The 27,742-nt window shown below is 41.3% G+C and overlaps 1 protein-coding gene across 10 annotated transcripts in view; it reads right to left on the bottom strand.

Annotated features, from left to right (window-relative positions):
• The window catches only part of CELF4 (CUGBP Elav-like family member 4), a 715,804-nt gene extending 688,292 nt beyond the window's left edge, over positions 1-27,512 (bottom strand). For all 10 annotated transcript variants that reach the window (XR_008203252.1, XM_052670670.1, XM_052670666.1 and 7 more), the window contains exon 1: positions 26,940-27,512. Coding sequence is in view for 9 of the 10 variants with exons in the window: in XM_052670670.1 (XP_052526630.1) it covers positions 26,940-27,219 (280 nt within the window). In the remaining variant the exon portion in view is untranslated. The remainder of the gene's footprint in view (positions 1-26,939) is intronic.
• Between the last annotated feature and the right edge of the window lie 230 nt (positions 27,513-27,742).

The raw sequence follows: 27,742 nt of genomic DNA on the forward strand, positions 1-27,742 counted from the left end.
TGCCAAGATGCAGCTTTAAGAGAAATCTTTTTTATTATTGTATTTGTTTTCTTTTATCCTGGCCTCTTTGACTCTTTCTTAATTTCTTTTCCGTTTTGCCTATTTTTGTCTTTACTTGGGGACACTAAGAGCAGCCTCATGACAAGACTTGCACATTTTGGTGTTTTTTTTCTTTTTTTTCTTTTTTTCTTTTTTTCTTTCTTTTTTTTTTTTTTCAGATGATATTTGTAGGGAAAAAACAGCTTAGCAGGAAGGAAAGCTGTTCACAGATTTGGGGTAAATTTGGCAAGTTGTTTCAAGCAGGACAAAAAGGGAAAAATGTCAAAACATGGATTATTCAAAAAAAAAAAAAAAGCTTGGAGGATTAATTTACCTGTTTTAAATAGCCCATACATGGTTTTGGTATTGTTTTCTAAGTATATAACTGCAAGATCACACAAAGGGAAAGTGCTCCAAAGTGAAATACCTTGAGGTATATGAAGGTATACACACACACACACACATATATATATATATAAGATATAAAGATATATATGAGGATTTTTTTTTTTTAGATCAACTTAGCCCAAATTGTTTTGACAATCTTTTTTTTTCTTTCTTTCTTTTTTTCTGGTTCAATAGCAGAAACTAACCAAAACCCAAACCCAACCAAACTTTCCAGGCCAGACTTCATTACCGGTACAGCTGTGGTTCTGATTCTCCCCCTAGTTGTAGTCCCTGAGTAATGCTGCCATCTCTGACACTGGTGTGCACCATGTCCTTGGTCACCTCATCAGACCTCTCAGCAAGGATCTTCTCCCCTCCTCCCTCCCTCCCCCCGTCCTCCCATCCCGCCCCAGGCATGCACAGCACCTTGCACAGAGGGGACTGCGGTCGGCTCCGACCTGAAGGTGTCACTGCTACGCTGTAAATGCTGACACCCGCCAACAGCCTTTCCCTTAGCTGCACGGTGGCTGCACTGCAGTTACAATGAACATGCAAAAAATGGTAATAGGTATTGCAAAGTACAGTTTTAGCACTTAAAAGACACCAATATATTGACCCATTTGTGTCGATATTTATTCCTTAGCAGCTGCATTACATTGGCATATAAGCCCCTGTCTAGATTCCATTAAAATCCGTGACAAACTCCCATTGACTTAAATGGTGCAGGATAGAGCCCTAAATCTTTAATGTACTCATGTACATGTCTGTTTTTTTGGTTGTTTTTTTTTTTTCCTAGATAACGTAACCACCACAATGTAAAAATACATTTATCATGTGCACTTTGCTCAAATATCTGTAAATGCAATAGTAATCACCCTTTCATATTATGTGCTGTGTATCAACAAGTTACTTCTACTTAGGGAGGGAAAAAGAGTTCTTAAAATGTTCCTTCCCAGAAATGCTAAAGTGTTCTGTACAGAAATTCCTAGCTAAAGCTTTCTACAAACATATACCACTGCTATCTCACACAAAGAATTTCAATCTGAAGGATTCAGTTCTTACTCCATCACTGAATGCAAATACTCCTCAGTCCCTATGCATCCCCTGATTAACAGCATCAATTGGGTTAAAATAAGGATGGCAAACTGAGTGCTGCTGGTGGGGATGCTAGATCATTTCCAACCTTGCTGCAACAGGGCAACAGTTAGGACTAGATTATGGACAGTTTTACTCATTGTAATCAGCAGCTGCTTCTCAAGTGCCTTTCCTGATGTTTATTTCTACCCAGTGGCAGTGGAGAAGTCCTCTTAACTGCCATGGCTTCAAGGATTCCTGGGGTAGGATGTTGGACTGTTACCTAAAATGGCCCTTATGGACAATATAATGGTGGAAAATCCTCAGCAGGTAAGAAGTTGTCAGTGTCACTCTTCTGCCAGCTGAGTGTTTGATCAACTTGAGGCAAAGAAATGAACACTCAGGAGTGCTCAGACAGAGTGAGGAAGAGCTGGAGTGGCAACAAGGGACCTGCTGGGGGTGGTGCTTTCTTAGGGTGTTTGCCATCTTTGCCAGATTAGTTAGCCAACACTGAAAGCCACATTCAAGACTGTTCTCACTGCTGGCTCCTGTCTGGGCATCTAAACCAGCTGAGACAGTTTCCAACAACATCAGTGAATGACTTGTTGGCATCTCCTCACATTTTTCCCATCTGCTGATAACCAACTGCTGTATCTTGTTCCCTTGTCACAGCACTTCCAGGCAAGAGGTGTCTTTTTGTCCTCATCTCTGCAGCTTCCATCATAGCAGGCTCTTGGCCCCAGTAGGTGACATGGGGGACAGAAATAGACCACAGCCAAGGCATCCTGTGAGATGCAGAGCCCACTCTGTGTGATGTACTTAATGGTCCATTTAATGCAGTGAGGAGGCTACTCTTATTCTGCTTTTGTTTGCTGTCTTTACTCCACCATTTTCCTTCTCCCTGGAAGCCACAGGACTGTGCTGGGCAAATGCATTGGGGTGCACCCTTGCCTCCATCCCACTCTGAAAGGGGGAAACAGCCATGGCACAACTTGGAAGATGGGAGTTAGCATGCATTAATCCTCACAGGAGCAAAATCTAAATAGCTAATACATACTAAAGTCTCACTGCCTTTTCTGCCTAAGCATGTTACCTGCTGCTAATCCCTATGGAAAAGGTTCTTAACTAGACACTGAGAGAGAAAACAAAATAAAAGTTGAGACGACCTGATCTAAAGCTGAGATGCTTGAGGAGGGAATTAGGGGTTCAGATTACACCACTGGTGACCCTGATGCTCTCCTAACTGGCAGGTTTCCTATCGTCCTGGCAAGGAAAGGCACAGAAAACCATCGCTCCAGAGTTCTGAGTCATGCTCCTCTAGCAAACTCTCTCTGCATGCACCAAATCCTCACTTCAACTCCACAATGCAAGAAAGGAGCCAGCAGGCTTGTAGGAGATGACTGAACTTAAATCAACAACTTCAGTGTATATTTTTTGGGTAGGCTTTAAACTTGTCCCACAAATCAAAGAAGCTGTGTTGGCATAAGGGCTCCCCCACTCTCTTCCACTACATAACTGTGTCTAAATTTATCTGCAGAACTGTGCTCGTTTTGGAGTGTACAACGTAAATATTCAGTTGCTGAAAATCTTCTGGGTCTGGTGACTTTCATCAGGTTTGGGTCTGGGCCCTGCTGTTGTTCTGTAGCTGCATCTCTGATTATCTGAGCAGCAGCATCTGGGAAGAGAGATCAAAAAGATCCCCATCTGTCCTGGTTCAGAGACAATTGGACCTGATTCTTCCTCACTAGTCATGTGAGTAACGCTGCCCTGCCAGCCTGTCCAATGCAATAAGGGATTGCTTGCAAGGAGTAAAGGTGGAAGAAGAGGATGTCAGACAGCCCCTCCTGGAAAGATTTATAAATACACCATAACCTACTTCACAGGCTCAGTGCCTTGGAGAGTAATTGAAAGAGATGTTCCATATTGATCTTTTCAGAAAGTTCAGTTTGTCTAATCCATCCCCTCCCCAGGGCCAGGTGAAAAATGTTTGAATTTGTAGTGCTGGGGTGGGATTCTGCTCTCTGTCAACTGGATGTAAATGTCGGGAGTCCTCTGAAGTCCACACAGGTTCCATGGTGTAAAGGAAGGCAGCAGCCAACCCCAAACCAGAGAAAGTGCCCAGGTGTGTGTATAGCTGGGGTTGGCTTGAGGAAACCCATTTTTTTCTTGATGCAGGTTTCCAACGATTTTATAGGATGGACATTATGTATCCATGTTGTGATGTGAGTGCCAGGGATTTACTGTCTGAAATATGGAGAGGAAAGATGATTTTGTGATTAGGAAATCAGACTGGTGCTTGTATAATCTGTGTTTAATTCCCAACCCAGCTGTAGATTGCCTCTCTGTCCTTGGATAAGTCACTTATGCTCAGATCCATAAAGCTATTTAGGTATCTAACACCCATTGATTTCAATGGCAGTTGGGCTCTAAGTGCCTTTAAGGATCTCTGAGTCTTAATCTCAGTGCATCTCAGGGCCAGGAATCAAACCTATAATATCACAACATGGTATTTCTTTATTTCTTTCTTTTCTTAGTGAACGTGTGTTTGTCTCTGTCCGTTTGGAATACGGTAGGTCTGTATTCGTCTGTACAGTCTCTAGCAGTGTGGTCCTAATCTCAGCTGTTGCTGGAAAAATACAATGCAAATGAGACAAAAATTACAGGGGGGAAAAAAAAAAAAAAGGCTGAAAGCTAAACCGCAGCAAAATAATCTAAGAAATTTAATATTACAATACAGTTTTGAATGCACTCTTGCACTTTGAAGACTATTATCAAAACCATGTCTTTATCTATGCACTGATCTTCTCAATCCTGTTAAATTATTCAGCCCCTTTTGCCATCCTTCCTCAAAACATCCCAAATATTTTACAGGTGCAAATTAGGCTCTGAATGTTTGAATCATACATGGGAAGGCAATGAGGTTTTACCTTATTTGCTTTGCAGTTCAGGAAACTGAGTCACAGAACTTTGCCCAGAATAAAAGGTACGTAAGTAGACACTGAAGTCTCAATATGGCATAGCAAGACAATAAATGGAACTGACCCAATGTCTTTTTGTTTTAATCGGAATTATGGGTAACCCAGCTTTAATAGGGATTCCCTGTTCCACTCTTCTGGTTTCTAAAGCACTGTTTTCTATCTCCTCCTGCTCCTCTTCTCTGTGACTTTTGTTCATCTAATAAGAGCATTCTTCACTCTACAACTGTTCCTCTCCTTAAGAGCAGATAACATATGGTTCTTCATGGGACTTTATGCAAACAGGAACACATAAAACCAAGCTGCCATGGAGAACAAACTTTTGGAGATTTGCAAATGGGTCAGGCGGCCATTCTGTGTGAGGAGCTGTTTAAACTTGGGCCAGATACACTATCGGGTATTTGCTGGTGTCTGCACAGCATAAAGACTGCAGTTGTGCTGTTTGCTAACTGTCACCAGAGAGAGATGGAGAAAGGCTGGAGAGTTTTCTCCAGATTAGCTCATTCTGCACAGGAGATGTGGAGAAGTTCCCCACCTGCAGCCATCGGCTGGAACTTGCAAAGACCCCAGTACAATGGGATGTAAGCACACTTTGCACAACCAGCCTCAGCCAACCTTAAAATCTAAGCCTGCTTCCGGGAAAGCTCAGGCTTTGCTGTGGGGGGTGAGCACTGCATTCCCCTTGTCTGAAGCACTTTTTCCCTAGAAATAGACTATCCTTGATACTCACACATTTCTTAAAAGCACACATGCCTAAAGTTGTGTCATTTCCTTCCTGCTCTTTGGGTTTCAATAACCCCAAGGGCTGTATCCTGTCTGAGGAGTCAAAGCAGGGAGGCAAAGCATGATGACTGGGGAGCAGCAAGGCTGAGCAGAGAGAGAGCCACAGAGACATCCAGTGCTTCCTGGCTGCAACGGTTCAGAGTATCCTAAAAAGGCAAGAGGCTTTTGAGGGGATGTTATGGCATTCTCTTAAAACTACCGTTCAGTACAAAGCAATTAATTCATTTCCTGAATTAAAAGGAACCTTAAAATGCATAGTGGTGTTGTAGTACACCTAACATTTGCCTGACTGGGATGAAAGGGAGAGTTGTGCTGGGAGGAGGCCATTATCCATTTAGTATCCAGGAAAATGGGAGCAGTTCCACCTGGCATTTAATTCATGTGAGTGTTGCTGATAGGTTTAAACCTCTTCTGGTTTTCTCAAGTCTGTTGGGAAAAGCCAGCAACAACTATCAACAGATCTCACCAAATAAATTAAAGGACTTTCTTCTGTCTGCTCAGTTGCCCCATAGGTCACATCCCTACATATCACTCCTTCCTTTTTCCTTATAAAAAATAATCAGAGCAAAATAAATGACTGAAAAGCCAGCATCTTACCAAAGCATCTTTGTGGAAAGGTTTAATTTCCTGCCCTGCTGTTTTTGTGTGTATGTGTGTATTTTTCTTTCTCCCATAGGAGAGAAGGAAATAAAGAAAAAAGCAATGGGAGGAAGAATAAGGAGAGCTGAGAACTTGACAGCCAATAAAGGGAGGGGAGTTTGAGGAAAAGATCGGCCCATATATCAGTGACTACATTTTCCTTGAACTGAAAGGATCAGCCACCTCTATACAGATCTGGAGGGGTGAGAGAAATATCAAGAAGGCAAGGCCTGTCAGAGAAATGAAGTTTGGCATCCTTACACCCTCCCTTCCAACTCAGAGCATCCCTGTATGAAGCACAAGCAGACAGATAAAGCAAAGTATGAGAGAGCACACACGGTTTGTAATCACAACAATTTACAATAAAATGATCTTCTGGGAGGATCTTCTACTCAGAGTGGAAGTAAGTGGGGCTGGGTGACATCCCTGACGTTGTGGTGTGGAGACCCATTGTCGTCCCTGGGGAGAAGGGTGCTCACCCACAATCCTAGAAGTGGGTGAGTGTGTTCGACAGAATGGATAGGAAGGAGCCACAACGTGGCAGCACTGTATCTGGTGTGTGGAAGAGACAGCGAGAGTCACGCCAGGCTGACCTTGGTCCTGCCTACATCAAACCCGAGCTGATTTATTAGCAGAGGGTCAGTGCTGAAGGAGGTACCCGAGGAGCAAAGTTTGTTCACAGGTAGAAATGCTTCAGTAGTTCTCCTTCACTAGAGAGGAAGAAAAAGAAGGGGAAAAAAACCCTACAGTGGTTTGATTATTATTCACCAAAACAGGCTGGGCTCCCTTGAGCAAGAATCTGGCAAAGCTCTGCCTGTTAGGAAATATCTGTTAACACAGTATGTTTGAGTCCAACAAGAAATGATCCCTGATACTTAAAGTGAATATCAATTTGTTAACTTTCTGGGACACCTCAAAGTTTATTGCAGGGAAAGACTTTTATCTCATTTCATAGAGCAAGGATAAGAAACACAATGACATATTGGATATCTGAGTTTCAGAAATCAATCCCTACATTATAGTGTCCAGTTTGAAATGCCAATGGCAGTGGGGAACCCCCTCCCCACAGTACTTACACAATGAACATACAAAGCAAGTAGCTACTAAAAAAAGTGTCAGCCAGCTTTAATTTTTCTCTAGAAATGACTTGCTCAGCGTCTCTGAAGTAAAACAGCAGCTGAGCTAGGTTTTTTTTCCTAGCCAACTCTCCCAACTCCTAGCTCTCAACAGCACCATGATAGAGCACTACATATCTACATAGGAAATCTCAGACCAACCTCATGGTGGGATCCAAGCAGCATAAGCGACTTTTTTGGGCATAAGCAGTGCACCTTAGTTTTGAGCCTCTGCACCCCTTAAAGAGACTGATTCCCACCAAGAGAAAGAAAAAGAGAAACACACTTGAGTTTTGTAATTTGAGCATAAGTTGACATAAAAACTAAGGGCTTCTGCATCTGGGTTTGGTAATGGAGGGGAAGAGGGAAGACTTGGAAGGAGGTGAGGAAATAACAATTTGCTGCCACCTGAAGTATTGTTTAATGCTTTGCTTAAAAACGCTGACAGCTTCTGCACAGCTGTACCGACGGCAGAAGCAGCCTGCTGGCACATTGATAAAGTATTAAGACGAGAGCAGATCTGGGTGCAGTACGAAGAGATGAGAGCTCCTAGCAGCTAAATGAAGGCAACACACACAAAGTAACCGTTACCTGGCAAAGGTTCATTTTTATGCCAACATCTTTTGTTTTGATTTCAGATCAAAGGGAGGTTAGGTGGCTCAGGGCTGGCCTCCAAGCTGCATGGCTAACTTATCTGTGCCACGCAAGCAGGCATAACATTGTCTGCTTGGAAGTAGAGAAAGACCTGAAACACATGAGGGAGGGATGGGGAGACAAGGGGAAAAGGCAACAACAGCTCTATACTGAGGAGCCCTGCAAAAGCACATTTAATCCCCACCTTTCTGGTCTGCACAGATTTGGACACAAAGTCCTCCTGCTGCTCTCAGTCTGGAAGTCTCACTTTCGGTCCAGACCTGTAGTGGTCTGGCTGAATCTGGCTCTGCTCTTTGGAAGCTCTGACTGTGATCTCCTCTCTTCTTTAGCCCTGAGCATGCGTAACACTACTGTGGTATTGAAAATATCATCCCTGCATGCTCCAGAGCATGCTGGTATGAAGGTGCCTGATGCTGATATAGTTTTACTTTCCTTCTGCTATTTGCATGTGTGTGTTCATATGTCACTGGAACTGATTTTATACAAGTATTATAGTGTCCCTAACAAAGAAGTTTAGTCATCTTGGTCATGCTGGTCCAAAGCAGGGCAGCTTTTCTCCTTCAACGTTCCTAAGTACTGTACTACAAAGCATTACTCCCTGCCAGGTCCTGCTGACTTCCTGGGAATCTCAAAACGTTTTTTGAGAGGATCTCTTCCTTCCTCTTTGTGCCATAAAGGAAAACTGGGCTCCAGGTTAACAAGAACTAAGGCAGCCTTACACTATTTTCTTCCTGAGAGGTGGCCCAGCATTTTGAGAATGAGAGACAGAAAAAATAAGTTATCAAGGCATTGGGCAGCCTTTATGTAGTGAAGGAAGATGTAAAATAGCAGCCAGAAGCCAGACACCACTGCTCTGAGACATAACATGCCCTGAATAACTTGCCTCAGTTTGCTCTGATTTGGAGGTGTAAGAAGCTGGTGGCTCACTGCAGCTCAGTGTGAGATAGATGTTACTGTTGAGATTTCTGATACACTTCTGGATCATCCAGTATATTATGCAAGCATCAGTGTTGTACTGGAATCAAATAGATTGGCTTCACTGCTGGCCCTCCTGGATCCCACACAGACGTGATTAGCGTGGCATCCTATCCCATCACAATCTGTGTACACTGCACAGGAAAAGAGAGAACTCCAACCCTATCCCTCTTTTCTTTCCTCTACTCGAGTGGGACAAATCCTGAATATTTATAGTGCAGTAATTCTGAGAGAAATTCAAAGCAGTTTCTTCCTCCAGATCTACATTGGTATAACTAGGAGCAGAATCCATCCCCATGTCTCGTACATGGCTACTAAGCAGGGAAAAATACTGAGGGCTCCTTTATCTTGACGGCACAAGATAGCTCAATAAATGTAAAGTGCGTGTTACATAACAGCAGAATAATCTATGGTATTGAGGGCTCATAGATCCTGAAAGTCTTTTCTGCTTGCAAGGAGGGGAATTAAATAAGGAGAAAAATATATATTGAATAAAGTGCTTGTTGCAGAATATTTTTTTTAAATACTGAACTGTGAAACCTAAAGTAGGGCAATACCCTCCCTTTCAACAATACTTTGACTTCCTACAGTCAGCAGATGCAATATGCATAGGATTCAGAAAGATCCCATTAAAATTCATTAAACCGTGTTTCCAGCTATTTAGTAAATTTTGAAGAAAAGAAACCTATTGCCTCTTCTGCTCCATACGATGGCCTCTTTGAATGTAATTAACCCTTCATTCAAGGGTCTTTCTATCCAACTAATCTCCCACCCCATGCCTTCCGATGCATTTTTAATACTGCAGCTAATACCGCCACCTAAAATCCTCCAGCAGTCACTGTGCAATAGAGCTCTTTGCACAGGCAAGGTACTGTAAATCTCCATAAACAGTGCTTGGATGAACAGCAAATTCAGATAAGTGATGTGTTCTTTTTCATGCCTTCCTGTTACAAACGGGGGATGCTCTTCAACCTTCAAGGTAAATTTTTATCCAGTAACAATGTTGGTTTCCTACCTGCCCTGGAGATTTAGCCAACAGACTGGGCCATGCTGGGCAAGAAGGGCAGTGAGAAGGGGCAGGAGGGCATTGATAAACACAGAGGCAATAAGGAGAAGTCTAGAGAAATACACATGCAAATAAAACTGCAAAATTAAAAGTGCAAAACAGTAATGAATCCAGTGAAATTGAAATATATTACGCATCAGCTTTACCTGTCCAGAGTGTAAAAGTTTTACTTACAGGACTCAGGACCTGATCTGGCTGAATCCTTAGTGCTGTAAAACGTGACCCGTTGTGGACTGGAGATCCTATTTACAAAGATACTAAGCAGAGATGCAGACTATATCATGAAAAATATAAGAAACAAAATACATTCCTTTTTCCCTCTTCCTCTTTTCTCTGATAAATGATCTGATAAATGAGCTGATTTGTTAAAACAGGCAGTGGAGCTAGAGGGGACAGGGGAAGAGATCTGGCATTAAAAAAAAAAGAAAACTGAAGATGAGAATTGAAAATATTCTGTTTCTCTTTACCAAAAACAAATCCTACTTCCTGGACAACTCGAACAATCTATCCCTAAAAAAATATCATGAAGCAATATTTGAAACTACTGGGAAAGTCTTAGTCCCATTCACACTGCAAGATGTTCAAGGTATGTGGTATGTCTTTCATGATTTCTATGTTCTGCCCCAGTTCTGAAGGAGTGTTATATCTGAGTCACCGAATTATATTTTTCACTTGGCTCCTGTAACACCCCTACGCTTTATTATTTCATCTGAACTGCAAATTTCCATGGATCCAGCAAAGCATTTAAAAACTTGCCCAACTTCAAGAGCCTACTGCTTTCTGGGAGGCTTTTCACAATACAAATTATGCATATGCTTTTCAGGATTAACCACTCTGTACCATGACCGCATTTCATCTGGATGAGATACAGACCCTTCCCAGCAGACTGGACGCCGTGTAGTGCACTGTTCTAAAATTTGCCTATGAGCACATATGCCTTTTTATTGAAGAGCTTGTTCTGTCTGAACTCTGGCACTGGGATCGTGATTGGTCTTAGGTAACTCAGAAAGGATTAATCCTGGCACTGTGGGCTTGAACACGAGGGTTATGGTTTGTGTATTGGATGTGGGGCTCACCCTAAATTACTGGGAAACCAGAAATCTGCATGCCTAACAAAGAGGCACTGTCACTGCCTTGCCTTGCCAATGAATGGTATTTTAAAAAGGAAGCAGAGTGATTCAAGACATCCATGTGGAAGATGAGAATTTCAAAGTATGACACAAGTTTTACTTTATGAGGAAGTATTATTGTTCTTCCAGAGATGTAAAGGGAGGAAAAATTGTGGAGTAGTTCAATCCTGCTAAATTTGTGGACCGAAGTGGCAGTCTAAGTGCTACACAGCAAGCTGGGGAGAAATCTCGGCAGTTAAAAGCCAAAAATTTGGTCTCCAATCTTGCCATTCAAAGACATATGACGTACTATCTTCCTACTTGAAAAAGAAGAGCAAGTGTGCGCTAAAAAATCAAAGATTAGACATTCATCTATGTGCTCCTTGAACCAGGCATGGTGCTTTCAACACCCAAAAATGTGTGTCCAAATTAACAGCAAAGTTCAATAGCTGCAAGAAGATGAGGAAGGATTCATCTGCTTTAATTGTTTCCATGATTTAACCGGCAGGCACCAGGAAATTAATCTGGGCAATAGTCGAGACAATCTGCACAAAACTGGGTCCAATGTTGCTAAAACAAGCCGGCTGAAATGAAAAAGTGCAGCTGTGACTCCGACTGATACCAACACACACACGCAAGCATGCGCGTGCACAAAAAAGGCACCAATTATTATTCTTATTATTTATAAACGTGGAGGAAAAGACGAAGGGAGAACAGTAACGCACCTAGATGCTGATTAGCAGGGGATTATATTGATGATGTAATAAAAATTCACTTTGTCTCTTAAGCTGCACCAGGACAATCAGAGAGAGATTAGATAAAAATCAGAGAGAATGAATAATAGAAGGGAGAAGTAACATCATAAACTGTAATTCCCTGCAAAATATTCTACCTCCAAGTGCCCCTCATCTGAATAAGGGTTGAAATACAGCCCAAACACAGTCAGGAAAGAGGCTGATGTGGCTTCGTATATGTATGATTTATCAACGAGCAGTCACGTATGCACATATATGTACCTGCATGGAGATGCAAATTTGCACACATCTTCACACACACACACATCTATCCAGCTTTGTTGAACAGACAAATGATGAGAGAGAGCTGAAAAGAGAAATCGCAGTATGTGGAAAGGGACAAACAGACAGGGAAAGCATGTGGGATGGACAATTAGAATCACAGAGGAATCAATCTGTGCAAGAAAAACAGGAATTTGAAGGAAAAAAACAATTCCATCTCCAAGTGGCAAGGCAAAGGATGGAAATGCAGTCCCCCCATGCTCATATATTTACCTACACATTCACCAGCATGTGTTCCTGTCTGACTCAGAGTTCCCCAGCCATGAAACCCCCCCGACTATAGGGAGATAGGAGAAAAGTTTTTCCTCTTTGAGCACTTGCTTGAAAAGGAGTAGAACTGCCGCACGTCGAACATTGGTTTTAAGTTTACTGACCGTGTTTAATATTTGATTAAACCTTTGGCATATCTGACTATCCTGATCTGAATAGATGATCCGATGCTTTCCCTGGTACTAAAGCCAAGCATAAGTAATAGCCATCCGCTGACTGCTGCTTTCTTGCGCATATCAGTAGGATTTTGTTGTGTCTGTAAACCTGCTACCTGCTTCAGGATTCTTTTCAACTATTCAGTATTTTCAGCTGTGCTTTATGGAATGAAACAAAAACAAAAGCACAACCAAAATGCTTCCCTCGCCATGCAGGGGGCTGCAATTTATTAACAACTAAAAAAAAAATCCCTTCCTTCTCAAGTCATCCCTGCTTAAGGATATTACCTGTACTCCTCACAGTACTTTTCGCCTGTGGTTTGCATTATCACTGGCTAAATACATTAGAAAACGTTCATCAGCTTGCTCGGCAGCTTGGGGATGTTTGTGTGGTTGCCCACACACTTGTGCATGCACACACACACACATAGCAATTTTATAAATAAATCACAGTCACAGGGATGAGAAGAGGGCATGTGGTGCTTTGCAAGGGAGCAGAACAGCAAAAGGACATCGCCAGAATCAGAAAATGGGCTGTGAGAGTTCCTCTGTGCTTCTGAATGACTGTGAGATGGCCACTAAGGCTGGGCACACAGGGAATGAGAGGAAAGCAGCCTGGGCTGCTCTTATCCTGGCTTCCTAGCTGAGGAAATATCTAACCCCTAAACAGAGACACTGAGCAGGCCTAAACAATCAGCGTACATGCTTTACACCTCAAATGAGACAAGGCTTGCTGGGAGAGGTAATATCTTTTATTAGACCAAGTGATAGAGTTGAAAAAAATAGACAAGCTTTCAAGCACACAAGGAAGTCTGTCTGTTTTTTTCCAGCTAAATCAGCTGGACTAATAAAAGATATTACTTCTCCTTACAAATGTTGTCTCATTTATAACCTTAGACCATCACCGCTAAAGCTACAGCGTGACTTATGCCTTAAATACACACAAAGCTCTTTGCAAAGCCGGATATCATAAATTCCTCTTTAGACACAGCAAAATGAAGAAGAGCCAGGTCTAGGAATGGGATCTTGCAGGACATGGGAGGTTAGTAAGAGGTCCAGGCTAGAAAAGGGGTCCTAATCCCTTCCTACCTACCTCTGAAAGAAGCAGGCTGATGCAGCACTACACCAAAGCCTTATCTCTCCTTCTTGCTTTAATTCTTGATTGCTAGAGAAAGGTCCTGGAGCTGAGAGGTAGCTCTATTTCAAAACAGCAGGAAAAAAAACATTTCTGCAGGAAGCTGAACTGTACTCCAAGAGTCTGCCAAGAACAGTTAAGAATAAGCTCATGATTTCAAGAAGTCAAAGGAAAATGTATGCAGGATTTTTATTCAGGTGTGAGAAATCTGCTCCTGATTTAATGAAAAACGAAAAGTTAAAAAAGAAATAGAAAAAATTGCAATTGCCTTGGTGAAATTATAGACCTACTGATCTGTTGTGCTTTATTTTTTAAAATCTCTAAAAGAGGACATTGGGCTTTGAATCTTAAAAGAAGCCTTTTTTCTCTGCACATTCAATGGTTTATGTACAGGGATATATATGTTTATGTGTGTATGTGCGTTCATATTTTACAGGTATTTCTGCTACTTTTCACAATCTTCTGATGCTGGTGGGAAGTTAGTATAGATGCCTGTTCCCCAACCCTTCCCTGTTTGGGGAAGATCTGAGAGAGGAGACAGCTCGTGAAGATGGGAGTCTTAGAGTGGTGAGCTGAACTGAGAGAACAGAATTGTGAAGAGAAACAGTGAGAGCTGGGCATGTAGGGCTGGACTGGCTGGACTTGGCTCCAGGAAATGAACAGGTCATGAGCACACGTAGGGTAGAAATATAGATATTAGGGGAAGCAGGCACGTGAGCTTGAAGTCGTGTAGAGAAGGAGTCTGATCCTTGGGGACAATTCTGAGTTTGTGGCCCACAAACCCAAACTTGGACCTCCAACCTTTCCCCAAGGAGGAAACTTGGCAAGGGAGAATAAGGCTCTGGTTCTGGTTCCAAACCCAGATGAAGCAAATGGAGAGGCTGGGAAAGGAGAAGGGAGCGAGCAGGTTGCCCAGCACCCATGCTGATATCTTCCACCTGGTGGTGCAGAGCAGGAACACAGCTCTGGCTGGTGGTTCAGCTATTTCTTCATGCACTGAGAAACAGCAGCCAGGAGCCCTGTTCCTGGATCATCGTAGGGGAGGGGACAGGATAATGACACACCTATTGTGCAACTTCCTCTATAAATGAACTCATTAAATCTATTCTACTACCACCTTTCCGGCCTTTTTCAATGAGCTGGTCAGTAACAAATGATCATTTAATGGCACAGAGCAGCCACTATGTCGGAGAACAGATTGAGGCTAATATAACATACATTCCTCCAAACAAAAACTCAACATCTCTCCCATTTTTTTTCTTCCTTCCCCATCTGCAAACACTGTCAGTAAAGCTGAGTAAATATATAAATAATTAAACAAACAAATATTTTCCCTGCTGCCCCCAGGCCTTTGAATCGGAGACTTCGTTGGATTTCAGGCAATCAAACAGCATCACATAAACACACTCACTCTGCATGCACACTTCCTCTCCACCTTTGACAGAATATCATTGACTTGAGTGCACTGTGATGATTTCAGATAGATCTGGGGTAGATAATCGACTGTACACACATGCACACTCCAGCTCTTCCATTTATTTCACTAAAAATGTAAGCACAGAAAGGTGGAATCACAAAATACCGCATACATTGTTATTGATGAACTAACTAAAACTACTGAAATTAAAAAACAAACAAACAAACAAAAAAAAACAGCGATAAAATAGGAGGAAGCCTGATTTACTTTCTGATCATTGGCTAGAGCGTCGCTGTAGGAGATAATCCGAAAACACCCTTTTAAATGAAAAGGTTTCTAAATGAATTTTGCTGTGACAGGCTACTTGAGATTACCGGAATCTTATTTATCCCCCACAATAAGAATCTTCTTCAGCAGTAGCCCCCAAAACCCCCTTGCAAAAGCCAAGGATGTTCACATTCCTGCTTAAAGATTCACGTGGTTTCTGTATGCTGTCCATGAGACTGTGTCGGAGTCTAACTATTGACTTAATGGAGCATTGTGTTGGTCCTTGGTAAATGGACAACAACTGCCAATTCCATCTGCTCGTACTAAGGACAGGAGTACACTTGTCTGGAGGGAACTTGCTCTTTTTACTGACCCAGGGAAAGAAGATTCCTTCGGCTTGATCCAAACTGTATTGCAAACAATATGTTTGGATCAGACCCTTAGAGAAGAAAAGTGGAATGCAGCCCTTCATCAAATCCTTCAGGCTTGCAGCTCCCTCAGTTGCCATAACAATGAAGAGTATATATGTGATTCACTAAAATAAAAAAAAAAAAAGAAATCAAGTTCCTGAATCAGTGAATGATAATATTCCTGTAGATGAAGAAATTACAAAGACTGAATCCCACTCACACAAAGAAAATTGTGAAAATTGCTGTTGACCCTTTCTTGGTAAAACAGGGACAAATAAGTATTTTCAAGTAAAATGAGCAAAGCTAATTTTCCACCTCCCTACCATGTGTTTTCTGCAAGCTTATTTTCCTGATCTGCACTGAAAGAGGCTGTGATGCAACACACGTCATCAGAGATGCACCAAAACCTTTTCTGATGGAAAATGAATGCTGAATTTCTGCCACTAATGCCTCCTTCCTTAAAAAAAGTCAAACTGTCTTAATATTGCAGAGGAGAAAATGACAGATCAATAACCTTCTGAAGCCAATTGGAATCTTCCAATTGATTCAACAGGTTTCAGATGAGGCCTGAAGGCACTGAGCTTAAGTGACTCCACCAGAGAGTGTTGGTGATTAATTATCCCAGCCCTGATTAGAAGTCAACCACCCTGCTCCCTCGCTGCTTGCCCTCACCCACCAGATCCTTCCCATACTTTGAAAATGATCTGATTACAAAAGGGTGGTTCCAAAATATGGGAACCACCAGTAAACATTTCAGAAGGAATGGCAGTGTTTGCTTTTCTTGCTTGTTTGTTTAATTTATTGTTAACTTTTACTGAATCGAGAGCAGAATGTAAAACCCAGAATCACTATATCACTGTTACCTGTGATCTTTACATATATTTTCTCCTACCGTTCATAAGGATTGACTTGCTTTTTTTTTTTTCCTTTGTCAGTGATTAAATTTGGAGTATAATTATTTGTAATATACCCTAATCATCTAGGTCCAAATAAACATGCAGCACTGCTATGCTTTTAAAGACTTTGCCAGAGGATTTTTGTTGGTTGTCTTGCCCATTCCTCACTTCCACTCCTACTTTTTTTCTTTTATTGCCAGTATCTTGAATGAGATTTCTTTTTCTTAACAGAAAAATAAAAAATCCATAGTAAGAATAAAAGAAATCACACACATACAAAGAAAACAAAGCCAAAAAAATGACCAGTTTCTGTCTGAACACACATAACAGAACAAATCCTGCAGAATAGCATAACTGAATAATAGTTTATCATTTTTATAAAAGACGGTGAAAAATTGAATCCTTGTCCGTGTACTATTGAAAATGGAATAGGATCAAATAAATTGCTTTTAAAAGCAATTAAATGCACACAAAAGAAAAACACTCATCCTGTAAACCAAGACAAGAAATAATGAAATGCAAACCATGTTGAAACTACCGTATGGTGACTGGAACGAGACATTTCAAGCCGAATGGTACAGCAGGATCACATAGCATACCTAGACAAGGCAGCCTACAGCTGAAGAGGGAGTTAGGAAATTCAGAAAGCAAGCTGATCTTTGTATCTAGGTTTATAAGAGTGAAAACCTTACAACACTTTCACTGCATGCTATCGACAGCTGCTGCCCCAACAAGCGGTACCTTGCAGAACTGCCCGTAACTTAAGGTCCAGTGGAAACCCTGCTGCAGGTGAGGTCAAGTATTCCTGAAGACTTTAATCAACACTGAAACAGATCTCTATGCTCTGCAAAGTCTTTTTCCATCAGTTATAGACTATGCATAGCACATATATCTTATTTTTACCCTCCTTTCCCCAGTATTTTTAAAATGATACTAGAAGTGTGAAAAATAAGATAAACAGAGCCCTTTCACTGCGCTGCTGCATTTACAAAAGAGCTCTCTGGTTCTGCTCCATCCTGGAGTTTCTCCAGGACTCTAGGTTCTCTGGTTCCCTGGCAGCTGCCAGGCAAAGACCTGATCCTACAGTAGGAGGTTTCTTGTCCTGTTGTAGGGCTGGTGAGACCTGGGGAAAGAAATAGAGCCCTGCCTGGAAGGTACAGGGAAGCACTTTTCTCTGGATTTGCTTTCAAAGACTTGTCAGCCAGTTGTGGCTCCTCTGCCTCTCCCTCTCTCCCTCTTTCATGCACCATTTCAAAGAAGTGCATCTTTACCTTATTATATTATTAGAATAAATCAATATTATTAATATTACATGTGGGCAATTCTGTAAATTCTTCATAGTTCTCCTCCTCGCCAGTTATCAGCAGGTACATTATACAGTCTCTAGTTAGATTGGTCAACCAGGCTATCGATAGTCCTAATAAGCAATATCTGTATTGTGACCTTTGGTCACAAAACTGAATCTCTCCTATAGGGCTGTCATATTCCTTAAAGAAGTATTGATAAGCTCATTACTGTATTGTTACATATAATTTTAGGTGTGATTCTCACTCACCCTCAAGCATCTAGTAACCTTTTTTTCCTACTAAAGCATTGGCCCTTTTACAATTGATCAAATAATGAATTAGAGCATTATAGAGAGGAAACATAATCAGGGGATTTCTACAAGCACACTGTGATATATCTTTTGATCTTCTGACAACCTTCATCCCTCTGGATCCTAGGAAGGAAGCACTGTTTTATAGGGATATTATTAGGCTGATGCTGCTTTATACGTCTACCTGCAAGAAGCTGCTGAATCTGACAAAGATATTTGTGTGCGTTTGCGGTGAGTGATATGTACTATGTGATGCAAACCTATCCTTAGGGACTGAAAAGGAGAGAAATATCACAAATGTAAGTCTGCCCTTTCTATACATGCGTGCATAGACAGTCTTCGTGCATCATGTACACAGGCATTTGAGTTAGAAGCAGGCCAAATATGCAGTCAGATCTCATCAGACCAACTCTGTCTGCAAAGCTCCATTTTTATTCTGTTTGAAGAAGCTTCGTGTCCAGAGTTATCTGCCCCAGCATACTGGGAACTCAGCTGGGTTGCCGCAGAAATATTTTGGAGACTCAGACACAATGTACAAATAAACCAGACATGGATTAATTAAGTGTGACTGTATCATTAAATTAGTATAATGAACAAACAACTACATATCATATTAAACTCTGCATATAATTCCAGGAATAGGCTGTTAAGTCACCTGTCACTTTCATAAAAGAATATAATCTCGGTACTGTCTTTTAGATAGGAATTATTTAGAGGCATATGTCAGCCTTAATGTATATGTGTCTCTATTGAATGCATGTTTTCATTAACATACGCATATAACAAATGCTTGCACATGCATATGATATACAAATGCAGCAGATGCATTTGTATCCATCTGAAAACACAACTTCACGCAAAAGTTAATTCTTGGGGGCATCGTTCAAGCAAACTATACTTCATTATATCTACCAGATTAAAATCAGAAATTACAAATCTCAGTAACAGAAAGGAGAAAAAGTAGTCTGTGTTATGAACTCTTCCTGTACGGCACCTTGGTGTCTCAAGCTGTAAGCAAGTTTCTGGTGGCAAAATATTCTGGCGGACCTAACAGAGATGGCACATCTCTCTGATGATACACATCCCTAGGAACACAAACACTGCCAACAAAGCCATCTATGAAATAGTTAATATTAAACAAAGATTATGTTCAACAAAGAAGGGACAAGTAAACAGATAAGGGTGAGGTAGATCGAAATCTGCATGCCTCATTGGCTGAGCTGTCGGATATTTCTAATGCATTTGAAGGGTTTGGTACTAAGAACCTGCTAAGTATCTTTAAACCTTTGATCTGTAGCCAGTCTTAACAAAGGTGACAATTAATTAAAGGAGAGTGCATTGCAATAAAGTTACATCGTGGTCAGTTTATATATACTGTCCAAAGCTGGTTCACAGAAGTCACTGTCAATTAAAGTCTTCTTGGAGTCCAGTTCATTATCAATTTTCCCCCCTTGCCTTGATCAATATTTTTGGCTGCTTCTGCTTGACAAACTTAACACAATGTCTATATCTATATGTCTTGCCATTCATTTACATGGAATAGATGGCTGTATATGATTTATTTTTAGCCAGTATGTATCGTCAGACACTTTATTTGAGAGGTTTAGAGCTCTCATCCATCTTTATTTTAAGGAATGACAATAATAAGCCCTCTCTACCTTCGAGGGGATATCATGTGGATATAATGAATACACATTAAAAGCTGCATTCACCTGTGTGTGTATTCAGGACATGGCTCACACTGACAAAAGCAAATAAATGCAGTATCTGCGGTGCCATCCTGACTTCAGTCCACTTCATGTGATGAGGCATATATAGAGTGATGCAAGAAATCCTGCAGTCCCCAAAATGCAACAATGCATCCTGAGGAGTTACAGAGGGAGAAAGGTCTCTATAAAAATGCTCCAGATCAGTCAAGGAAGTGGTAGTGGAAGAAAAACTATAATTTACCCTTGTCATGGATATCATTTTCTGCTTTTCATTTCTCTTTCGTTTACTCTTTCTGCTGCAGATTTTAATATACAAGGATCAGATGATCATGACAAGCCCCAGCAACAGTCATATAGGCATTAGTGGAACAGTTAAGCAAGTGAGAAATGATGCAGGGGTCAGGCTTTTTTCAGTTCCTCAGCTTCATTTAAGTTCTAGTTTCACTCACTGAAGGAAAGCTAAGTTCGGACACAAGCTATCAGGCACAGAAGCTGGTTGCGTTTGCTGCAAGTGTGGTTTTCCTACATAATAAACAACCCTCAGTTTTAACAGGAAAGGGACACACGGTTTACAAATGTGAACCTACTGATGCGATAGCGAAGCTCTCATGAACTTCTACCCAGACAGCAGAAATGGGGTCTCTGCTTTCTCCTGAAAAAAAATGCTGCGATTAATGAAACACCAGCTTCATTAAGGCCAGGATTTGGCTTAGCTCACTTAAAATCTCACTTGGTTAGTGCAAACACAGTGCACTAATGTGACAACACATGATGGAAAGTTCATACTGAGCCCTGCAGTCTGCTGTCATTGAATATTGTTGTAAACCTATAGTCCATGCCAACACAAGTCTTTGGGCATTGGATACTTTTCTCTCTATTTTAAATGCAGGTACCTGGCCCAACAGCTTCAATTGTCTTCCCCACTTTTTCTCCCTTGCAGCCATTACCGCCTGTCACATAAACCCGCCTGGGTTCACACTTGATTGACGGGAGGGACGGTAACAGCTCCTTTAGTGTTGTTCTGGTCTGTCGGGTCAGTGCGGCTGGTATGCATGTGCACAGAGTATGCATGATAAAAAACACTCTGACATCTTGCTAAAAGCTGTGGCTGAGCTTTTCCATCTCTGAAGGCCAGGGGAGACCCTCCTTGGTCATCTGGCTACTTCTGCCCCTTGATCTTTGCTACATGCATTGGAAATCCTGTGCCCTTCTCACCTCCATCTTTGGCAGATGCAATCCTCCTTCCTGTTGAGCACAAGACACTCTCTGCAAGTTGACTCACTCTTCACCCAGGCAAAATTTCCAGATAGTCTCTGAAAACTTCCTTTGAAAGACTATTCCATCAGATGCCTCACTTTTATTGTATGGTACAACTTGAATCCCTTGCTAAAGGCAGCCCTGTCTGTTGTATTGGTTACTGGTAGAAGCAGGGTACGGGATGAAATAGACCACCTTTTTCATCCAAGGTGGCACGGATCGTCAATTTTTTCCGCTACTTTAATGCTGACATTCCCAGTATTTTCTGGATGAACACAGAGAAAAAATAAAATAAGATAAATCAAAAACAAATGGTATTCTGTTTCTGTTGTGATTCTTCAGAAATAAGTAAATTCCTGATTCACCATCTAATTAAAACCTTATTTTGATAAAGTAAATACTATGATGTTTGGAAATCGAAACTATTGCGGTCTTTTTTAGAGGAAAAACAAAACAACAAAAAAAAGAATACGTTTTATTTCCTTCCCTAAAATGCCCAAAGGCATTGGCATGTGTAGATATTGAGGGACAGAAGCATCTATAAATGTGCTGGAAATGTAAGACTAACTTAGAGAAAGATAAGAGAAGGAACAAAAGCTCCCGAAACACAAACTTTAATTTCTGTGTTCTATAACTTTAAAATAAGTGCATTCTTGTGAGGATGATTAGTTGATATGGTAGTGTGGCTAGCTGAAGAACAGCTTTCGGTGCAAAACTTAACACCCAAGCGAGAGATCCCAGAAAATTGGAGTTTGTACTGGAAATGCTGACACAACCGTAACAACAGCATCATAACTGGCTGCAGCTGCTTCTAGAAACCAAAATCCATGTCCAGATTCCTGAAAAAAAAGAGTTAACATGTAGCCTTCTAATTTATGAAGCAATCTAGGCTATCCATTTGACGTTATCAAATATGCATATAAGCTCATCTGTATGGGAGATTATAATGTACAGAGGGATTTTTCCTCTCTCTCTTGAGTTGCATTTTGATTATTTTAAGGAGTTGTTCTTTAGGCATAAAGTCCCTTCTGTTTTATTCCAGTTTATTTGTGCATTTACCTCCCTAAAACTTGTTTGGTTTACTACCATACTAAATGCTGTATGCATTTCTTTCAGCCAGGCAAGCCTTATGCTTCAATTATGGAGGAGTTTATTCAGCACCTGTATTGCGTTGTGTTTCTTTTCAGCTAAATTTCCATTTCTCAAAGGCAATATGTATGAATGTGTATACATCATTTTTTTCCCTGTATTTATACACACACAAATTCATACATTTATACAAATATATTTGTATATATGTATATTTGTATATTAATTGAATGCACATCTTCATTGCACTTCTGAATTTCTGCGGTATCCAAAACATTTATAAACATCCTTAGACTTAACAAGGTTTTAATCTTTCTATCATCTTTCTTTGTAATCAAACATAACAATATAATGAATGGAAGCCTTGTTTACCTACCTCCTAGGTACTTCAAATTCCAAAATTATTTATACTTTTGAGAAGGTATAGTGGTAAAAGAACTAAACTATTCTTTTCCTACTGCATTTTTCTAGCTGCATTGAATACTTATCAGGTCAGGCAGGTACACTATACCAGCCACAGGACTGCAATAGTGGATGCTGGGGAAGTTTTTGAGGGGTTTGTGTTTACCCCTCTCTAAACAAGGCTGGAAAGAATATTGCAGCTCTCAGGTCCATGAAAGACGCTTTCTTCCTTACTGTATGCTGTCTCCACTCTTTTAAGTGCGCTCACTCGCATGTTTCAGTAAATCTCAGTTAAGTGTGCAATGCTGATTTCTTCCGACTTCCCAAATAGAATATTATGGAGACCTGTGTGTTTTAAATTAAAACACATTTCAGACCTTGGTTACAAGCATGCTTCAGTAGAAAAGGCTGTTTAAACCTACGGGGACAGTCCTATATTTAGATTACATTAATTCATAAATATTATACTAAATACCATTTAAATTGGCCTTAAATGACTTCAAAGATAATGCATTATAATATGGCTGTCCTGAGAGCACTAACCTTTATGTCTCCCAGTAACTCAGCCTTTAAGCATACACCACTGCTAGATAAGAAGGGGGGAAGTTATGAATGAATGGCTTGCTAAATTGTTCGAGTGTGATTAGTTAACTCCATGCGTGCGCGTGCGTGTGTGTGAGCGCGTGGGTGGGTCAGCTCTCCCCGGTAGATCTCTACCTGCAGATCTTAGCACACAGCCTCTTCCCAACCCTAGAGCAAAGTGCCATAGCAGAAGTGTGTTTCTGCCCTGTGTGGAGAGAAGCGAGGATGGGGGGAATATGTAGCACCAATGCTAGTTGCCATGAAAGATTCTTTTCTCAGAGAGCTAGCAATTCTTTTCCACATTTCCTCACATGCTGCATCCCCTATACCCTCTTCTACATTTGTGTGTCTGCAAGAGTATTGTGCTCCCCTGCCTCTTCCCTGGTACCTGGCATGGCATCAGACAAGACTCCTGGTGAGAGCACCTAGGACTTCGCTGTCCCTTTCTAACAGTTTGTTTGGGTTTTTTTTTTGTTTGTTTGTTTGTTTTTTTCTTTTGGCAAAGAGGGATAGTTATGTAGTTTATCTTCAGGTTCTTAATTTTCAATTTCCTTCTGATATACAGAAGCCTCACCATAGGATCCCTTCATAATATTTTGAATCGTACACATCCCATGCTCTCATTTCAGTGGACTTACACCTGAAATGACTCCGGTTGCTATGTTTTTACTCTACGCTAATTCCCTTCTCTTCCCTTCCTGAAACAAAAACCCACCTTCTCCCTCTCCACACCCAAGATTTGCTTTCTGTACACTTAAATAAACTAAAGCCCACTGTTAACCCCTCAAAGTATATTACTGTCACAGCTTCATCCTCTGGATAAGGAATTTTATCAACTGAGAGTGATGGATCAATTAATGTACAAACATGATGCATCACTTACGGAAAGCATTTTGGAGTTTCATATTGCCATCCTACCCCTGAGAACCAGTTGGACTGTCTTTGTGCAGTTCTTCACCTATGCCTCCAGCAAAGCCAAAACAGGGAGATCTGAGTGAATACTATGTTTCACATGACTGAATTTAGAGAAGGGGAAAGAAAAAGAAAACAGATTAAAAATGAAATGAAAGAAAATAAAATAAAATTAAAAAGCCAAACACAATCTTCATCCTTCAAAGCTCCATCATGCCTTTTGACTTAATAGTAATTAATCACTACTGGCAAGAAAGTAATTTTTTTTCCAGGTAGCCAGAGGCACATTTTTATCAGGATTAGCTAATAAATCAGTGGCATTGCTAGAAAGGAGTTCAAACTCTTCTTAGATTTACTAAATAAAACCGATCTCTGAAGCGTCGGCAACTCAGTGTCTATTGAAGCTTCACTCAAAATCTAACCTACGGTATAACAATCAACATCATCATTTTTCATTCCAAAGTCCAAAACTTCTAGGGTGTTAAAAATGACTGTTTCTTTCAAGACAAACACACACTTTTTGGTTTCACGGTGTAACAAGAAATCCCACCTGGAATTTTTCCTATTTTTCAGCTTTAAAACAGAAATGAAATGAATGGAAATGAAGTTAGTATCTTGTTTAGTTCAGGAATATGTGTTAAACATATCCAAGCAAGATAAATGATCCCTCTCTCTCTATCTCTCCCTCCCCCCTGCTTCCTGAGTTTGTCTTTATGAATACAGGCATACAGTAAAAGCAAAACTGAGCAACATTCCCATCTATGAAACAGAAATTAAAGTTACTGTTGATTAATTGTATGTTTCAGGTAGAACAAAGCAAAAGAATTAATTCTCATCAACAAATCAAAAAAACATCCCCATTTACAAAAAAAAAAAAAAAAAAAAAAAAAAAAGAAAGAAAAACACCAAAACCTTTACCTAGATGTTATCTCAAACATTTCATCTATCTTATGCTGTGTGATAAGTGATTCTCTTCAGTGTAGCTTATACTGCTGTTGTTTTTTATTTTACGGAAAGCTTAGATAATTTTTGCAAACACATGCGTACACACGGGCTGACTGGCTACTCACTATACCTCATCTATTAGACAAAATCTCCCAGGACATTTCCGACGTTTCCTTCCCTATTCTTTGTACTATTATTTTAATGTTATTATTAATAACTATTCTAGACTGGATGTCATGTTTAGAAGATGTCCATCAGACTTTGATGTGTCTTCTAGGCAGCTAGTCTGAAAGGAAAGCTAGGTTCAGAAGGGACAGACTGATCATTGTAAATATGAGAAGGGTGTTTGGAGCAACCGGCAATACCCTATAACTTGTGCTGAGTCTCCAATCCTCGAACCCTGAATGTTTCTGTACCCTGTGTGACTCTGGTACTTTGAACTGCCAGGGTATATTTTAATTTGCATTTTCTAAAGGTGGAGAGGAGGGGAGTCAGTGGGAAAGGGAAAGATATGCCTCTTAAACATCCTGTTAAGTTTTAAGATTTACAACTCACCATGGCAGCTGGAAAGCTGGGAAGCCACTAATGCCGTTCCCCGTAACTCTCCCTGCCAGGAATGAATCGGCTGGAGTAGAGGTTGCTACTGAACCTCTCTCATAACAGATACAACTTCTACTCGCCCCGTGTTTCCCTGCACAACCGTTTTTCCTCCTGCACTATGTCTGGAGTCACACCCTGCTCACTTCTGATCTTTTTTTTTTTTTTCTTTTTTATTCTTTCCCCCTAAATAGCGAGATATCTTATGAAATAAACACACACATACATGCACATACACACGCACACATGCATTATATATACAGATCCTGAATTAATAAAGTGGCTTGCTACATTCCCACTACTAAGCTATGCTACCATGCAAATGATCTTTAACTTCCTCTATGTGAGTCCTACTTTCCCACCCAGTGATCTGAGCATCTTCACTGCCACTACACACTCCATCCCCCCATCCCAAAATGTAGCATCCTCTAATCTGAAATGCACCACTGGAGAGACTAAACAGGGAAAGGAGCAGGCAAAGCTGGAGAGAGCAAGACACTGCATGGAGAGCACGTCCTTACTGTTTTGAAAGCAAACCCAAAAAGTTCCTGGGATGGACTTTGGGCACACTAGAGTAGTGTTAGTAATGTGCCTGCTCAGAGACTTCTCCGTTCTGGAACTGAACTGCAACCCACTCCTCCTGGCTTGCCCTCTCCAACACATACTCACTTTGTGATTTTATACTTTCTTCCCTTTCAGAGATGTTTTTATTTTTATTTTTAAATTGTTTTTATATCTCTGTTCCCATGCTGAACAAAACCTAAATGAACACCCCCTGCACACCCCCGACAAATCACTCTCCTCTATCATCAGTTTCGGAGCAGACTACAAGTAAGAATCCTAACAGAGTTAAAAATGAAAAGGAAAAAAAGTAAATAAATAATTAAATAAAAGAGAAGAAGAAAATGCAAAGGTGCCAGTGCCCGATACACAACAGTTGTAAAATAGGGGCTTCCCAGCTCCGCGGGAACACGCGGGCAGACAGACGGACACACACCCTTGAGTGGAAAATGTGCAGCTCCCAAAGATAAATAAAGAAATCCTCTTAATCTTTTTCAGCACCACTAGCGTGTGGACAGCTGCCTGCCAACACAGCCTCCCGTTCCGGCTCTCGCCTGGACTCTCCGGCTTTCGCAAGTGGCAGCATCTTGCCCCTCTAAAAGGGGGAAAGACATGAAAATACTAAGAAACAAGGCAAAGGCAGCTGACCCCCTTCTCTGCTTCTCTCTCTTCTCTTTCTAGGAGGGTCTATTATTTCTTTCCCTGCCCCCCAAGCCTGCCGCCTCCGCCCCCGGCCAGCCAAAAATGAAATAAAATGAAATCGAAAGGAAAGAGAGATCCAGAGAGGGAGTGAGAACCTGCCTTCTTCTCCCGATCTCTCCCGGGAAAGTTCAGGAGGTAACTCACCTTTGTGCATGCCAGTGAACCTGTCCTTCAGCACCGTCAGTTCATAGATCTTCCCGAACTCCTCGAAGAGCGGTTTGAGGTCTTTCTCGTCCAGGTTACGGGGAATCTGCCCAATAAAGAGCTTAATGGCATCGTGGTCCTTCATTGGGATGGTGGATGGGTTTCCGGGACTATGGTTTAATCCGTTCATATGCCCGTTGGTGCTGGGGTTGCTGTGATTGCTACTCAGGCTGGTATTGTCTGGTTGTCCGTTTGCTAACGTGGCCATCTTTATATACATAGAGAAAATCTTCTTTCCTTTTTTTCCCCCTCTTCTTTTCTCTCTCTCTCCCTCTCTCTCTCTCTCTCTCTCCCTCTCTCTCCCTCTCTCTCGCTCTCCCTCTCCCTCTTTCACACACACACACACACACTCGCACACACACACACTCCTCCCTCTCCGTCTCTCTCTCTCTCTGGGTCTGATCTGATTTTTTTTTTACATTGAAGATCTGTGTCCTTTCCGTTTAAACAGGCTGGATCGGTTCAAATTCCCAGCCAGACTAGGGGGTGGGGTGTGAGTGTGTGGATGTGTGTGTGTGCGGGGAAGGAAGGCTGGGGGTGGGGGATTGCTTTTGCCTCTACTCTGCCTAAACCCCCTCCTCCCATCCAACCAGCCCCCCCGTCTGTCTGCCTGGGAGAAGCTCAATGGTATCTTCCAACACAGCCCCCGGCTATAAATAGCACTAGGCGCATGGCTCTTTGAGAGACAGTCAATTTCTATTGTGCCAAGTGAGCAAAGGGGAACGGTTGCGTTTTTAGGACCA

This window comes from Tympanuchus pallidicinctus, unplaced genomic scaffold (assembly GCF_026119805.1).
Source record: "Tympanuchus pallidicinctus isolate F22 unplaced genomic scaffold, pur_lepc_1.0 scaffold9, whole genome shotgun sequence".
In the NCBI taxonomy this organism is placed as follows: domain Eukaryota; kingdom Metazoa; phylum Chordata; class Aves; order Galliformes; family Phasianidae; genus Tympanuchus; species Tympanuchus pallidicinctus.